The sequence below is a fragment of the Thermobia domestica genome, chromosome 2, assembly GCF_964235325.1.
Source record: "Thermobia domestica chromosome 2, izTheDome1.hap1.1, whole genome shotgun sequence".
NCBI classification, from domain to species: Eukaryota; Metazoa; Arthropoda; class Insecta; order Zygentoma; family Lepismatidae; genus Thermobia; species Thermobia domestica.
This window is the reverse complement of record NC_137455.1, coordinates 173,723,029-173,727,892: the sequence shown is the minus strand read 5'-3', so window position 1 is coordinate 173,727,892 and position 4,864 is coordinate 173,723,029. Positions and strand designations below refer to the sequence as shown.

General features: G+C 32.2%; 1 protein-coding gene across 1 annotated transcript; it reads left to right on the top strand.

Annotated features, from left to right (window-relative positions):
* The first annotated feature begins 667 nt into the window (after positions 1–667).
* On the top strand, positions 668–3,178 carry LOC145677373 (fork head domain-containing protein FD4-like). Its single transcript, XM_081747897.1, has one exon. It carries the CDS (start codon positions 1,085–1,087, stop codon positions 2,102–2,104), a length of 1,020 nt encoding a protein of 339 aa, XP_081604023.1. The 5' UTR covers positions 668–1,084; the 3' UTR covers positions 2,105–3,178.
* Positions 3,179–4,864: the final 1,686 nt, after the last annotated feature.

Below are 4,864 nucleotides of genomic sequence, written 5' to 3'. Positions count from 1 at the left end.
ATTCCACTACAAAGCCACCGTTCCCCATACACAATATACTATCAGCAATGTCCTTTTGCTTTTTTTATTTTTATATTTTTCTCAATTTCGAAGAAGGCAAATCTAAAGCTTCCTGTAAACCATCATTAAAATGTTATCCTTATAGGGATTAATTTAATATTTCTCCTTTATTTACTGATTTTAAAAGATTCTAGCGTTTCTTTCCAAAAGATTCTAGCCACCCTTTTTTGATATCCATCTTGTAGGTATTAATAAAAAGAGGAAAACGAACGTGAAGGAGGGGAAAACATTCTCAAAAAATACTGTATGTTGAAATTTTATTCTGTTTTCTAATTTACCTTAAGTCATTGAGGATATTTCATTTCAGTACGAAATCTGAATAGTAGCATAAGAAAATTACGTTGAGAAAACAAACGCCAACACACACATACACACACATTCAGTTTATACAAGGATCTTCACCTTTTCCACACGTATTCGTTCCAGCGGAACGCAACCGCTGCCAAGCTCAAACAAATAGCAGCACTGAGCAACTTAAGGCGGATCCTGTGCAAAAGAAATGACATTCCAATCCCGCCTTTAGCTCCGCCTGCTACGTCATCATTCGCCAAGTTCTGACACTCCTCTAGCTCTTGTGTTATTAGCCAATGAAATGCGCGCTGAGCGGCCACGCAGGCGGTGGATCTCGTGGCTTCTCTTTTTGCTGTAGCCAGTCCTTGTCTTGTTGGTGAGTGCTGTGGTTTTACCGGACAGTTGTTAACAAGAGCCTGTTTAGTTAGAAGTACCTGCCTTTGTGTGCTGTGTTTCTCCAGGTGCTACAACAAAAGACTTCTTCTTGGGACGTTGGTGTGGTGAGTTTTCGAATTCAAAACATCTGAAAACAAGATAAATTTTGCAGAACTTTCTTTAGATAAAATATTGCTGCTACACCTGTACAATGGTTCGTGTTTCTAGTAGGGACACGTGACTATCCAAATAAGTGGGAAATCAATGGTGTTGGCAACAGCGTATCGTGTTTTGGTTAATTTTAGTGAACTAACTTGAAAATACACTTTATTCTCTTAAAAACTCTTCAAATAACAAAATGCCTCGGCCAAGTAGGGATTCTTATGGCGATCAAAAGCCTCCGTATTCGTATATAGCATTAACGGCAATGGCTATTTGGAGCAGTCCTGAGAAAATGTTGCCATTATCGGACATTTACAAATTTATAACGGACAATTTTCCATATTATAGAAAGAACACACAGAGGTGGCAGAATTCTCTTAGGCATAATTTGTCTTTCAATGACTGTTTCATCAAGATCCCTCGAAGACCCGATCGGCCAGGGAAAGGTGCTTATTGGGCGTTACATCCAGCAGCATTGGACATGTTCGAGAACGGGAGTTTACTTCGGAGAAGAAAAAGGTTTAAGTTAATGAAAACTGATAAGGATAGACTAGAAAATGAATTAGCTGCGTTAGCAAATATGAACAGATTCTTCTTCACACCTCACCCGCGTGTTGACATTCCCGAACCGGCGGCACCGCTACTACAGTCTTCACCAGCGGCACCTGTTAGCGTTCCTCTACCTGCTGCAGCACCGGCAACTACGCGATTGCCAACAGAGCAGCCTCGGCCTAAAAGAGCTTTCACCATCGAGAGTCTTATCTCGCCCGACACGGAAGATCAACGTGATATAACACCTCCACCTCTACAAGAATCACCAGGAATACCTCCCATGGCTCCAGCGCTTGCTTGTCCTGTGACCTTTGGTGTACATAATCAGCCTCAACTTTCGTGTTCATTTTTACCTCCCATAAACGCTTATTCGTTAGGTACTGTGTCATCGTGTGTTCATCCATTATCAAGTATGGTTCCACCAAGTACTCTAGTCCCCGCTTTTCGACCAGGAATTGATCCAAGGACTGTAGAAATTCAACAAGAACTATCCAATTATTTCCACCACCACTCTGTCGCAGCGGCAAAAGGACTAGTGCCATCAATTATCGTACCTGCATCTCGAAAGTCGCCCCTAGAGGACCCAGTGTCACCAAGAACTGTTTCGGATATTGCAAATCACGAAAATGTGTTCAGGTTTAGTCCGACCATGAGATCTATCTGACCAATAAACTTTGACCCCATAATTATGAGGGGTCACTTTGCGTCGGATAGGGAAGAGGAAGCAGTGGCGTTTGGTCGAACTGGAGCTGAAAGATGACCAGATAAATAATTTAAATCTTTTAATATCAAGTGACCTGAAGAGAACGAACCATTCGAGGTTTTGGTTTTTTTCGAAGTCAGAAAATAATAATTTAAAGCAGAACAGTGTCGTGAAAGTGTGTTTATGAACTTAAATGTGCAAATGTTTCGAAATCAAGCGTTACATATAAATACGATAATGTGTGTATACACGTGTGTTTGTTGTCTTAGTGGTCAATTTGTAATTGTTCAAAAGAAAACAAAAAAATAGTTAAAATTATTGTTGTAAATATTAACAATAATAATAATATAAAAATACTTCGCACATATTTGCATGCAAAATAATTTTGTGTTGTTTAATATTTCGAAGAGTGAAAGAAAATAAAATTCGAAATTTCTTTTTGAAACGATATTGCTTCTGTCATCTAAATTAAGCTTAAATATTGATTTTGTTTGGTTTAAGCAAGTCTAATTATCAGAAAAAGAAAAAAAATGTCAAATATGTGTTCAAAATTTGTGTTGTTCCTCAATTCTGAGAATATATAACAAAAAGATAAATATGTAAATATAGTAATGAAGATTTAACACAGAGAATTTCATTTTTCTAGTCATTTTTATTTTATTACTATCTGGTAATTTCTTAGCGATTGACTCGAAAAGAAAGCTTTAAAGAAGTAAGACTATTTAACATGAAGAAAGAAATTATGGTCTGTGCGTAATTTTCACGTATACTTTAAGAATGGACATTATCCAATTTGATTTCAAAGAAAGTACATAGACTATGTATATTGAGAAAGTAAGACAACTTTAAGCTTATTTTATCTGAAAATGAAAAAGAAATATAGGTTTCTTTTTTAAAAAAGATCTGCGTGTAAAAAAATATTATTGAATAATTTGATTTTTTAAAATAATAATTTATGTAAATGGAATATTTAAGTTCTAAATTATGACAGTTCAATATTATTCAGTTTTTAAACATATTTGCTCAACTTGTTTACCCTGTAAACTCATAAGACAATTGAAATTGACAAAAGAGCAACTTTTTGTTTTACTATATATATATATATATATATATATATATATATAAAATACTGTGTCATATTTAGTTACAGATCTCGTATAATTTACTTTTATGTGGCCTTAGTTCATATCTTTTTTTTTTTTTTTTACGATCGACAGTCTTGATCAAATTTACCTTAGTTTCGAAATGCATTTAACAGTTCAAATTATTGTTTCGTATGATGAAATAGTACTATAAATTATTTACCGTAAATTGGATGGTATTTGACGTTAGCAAACGTAGTAATATTCTAATTGCTTACAAACATTAGGTAAAACATGATTTATTGTAAACAAATGCCATCGAAAACTCACATTACTAAGATATTAATATAAATCTAAATCTTAAAAGATTACATGAAGACTTCTTTTCTAATTTTAAGTTGTTTATTATAAGTATTAAGAATAGGAATATTTACCTCCATAAGTTAGTGTATTATATATAGAGAAAGAAATTAAATTGGTCTATTTGTTTCTTTCTTTAGTAACTGACTTTTTAAAACTTTTATAGTGTCGCAAACGAGAATATTTGTAGTCTATAAAAAGTCTGGAATTAATTTAATTTTGTTGTTTCTGATATCGATTTCCACTAGATTGAAAGTAAATAATAACCCTTTCAGTATTTTACAGAATTATAAAATATTAACATTTAAAACAAATTCTCAATTATATTTCTGCTAAGTGCCGGTCTTTACCTCCTAATATTATATAAAATGGTTACGTTAAAGACAAATTTCACTTAATACAGTTTTCTATTAATAATAAATTTCAGTGTAAATAATCTATATATATATATTTATTTTATAGATTATATATACTGAAATTTATGATTAATAGAAACCGTATTAAGCGAAGTTTTTCTGTAACGTAACCATTTTACAATAACATAAAATTTTAAACGTAATTTATATTATTATTATTATTATTATTATTATTATTATTATTGAAGTAAAATGTATGTTTTAGATACATTCTCATGCAACTAACATACATATTTTAAAAAGATTTTAGCTAGCTAATTTTGAAAGAATTAGAACAAGTACTTTCCGAGGAATCCAAGTTTTTGTTATGTACATATTGAAATTATATTGAAGTTTTACACCACCACTACTGGAGGAAGTTGTTTATAACATTATAAATATATACATGATAAATTTATTATAAACGATGGTTCCTACGAAACTATAAAATTAATCATTGAGTACATAGTATTATTAATTGACTTTATATTTTTTAAGCCAACAAAATGCAAAAAACACGCATAAAATAATAAAAGTAAATTAGCTTTTAGAGATCCACATGCATGATACCAATAATTATCTGATATTGTAGATATTGAATTATATTTAATAATTATTTTATTTTTTCTAAACAATATCAGTTAAGCTTCTAAAGGATGTTTTCAAAAATTAAATTAATTTGAGATAAATTCTACGTTTTTCTTTACCAGTAATTTGATTCGGGTCTCACTCCTTAAAATAACTCCATATCAGAAAAATTTGTACTGTTGTATAGTATTACATGGTGCCCTTCACGACGTCAAATTTTCAGTGAATTTACAGTGAACTTACAATATGAGGCCAAGGTGCCTTGTAAGTTTGGGATGGCTGGAGGAAGTGATGCC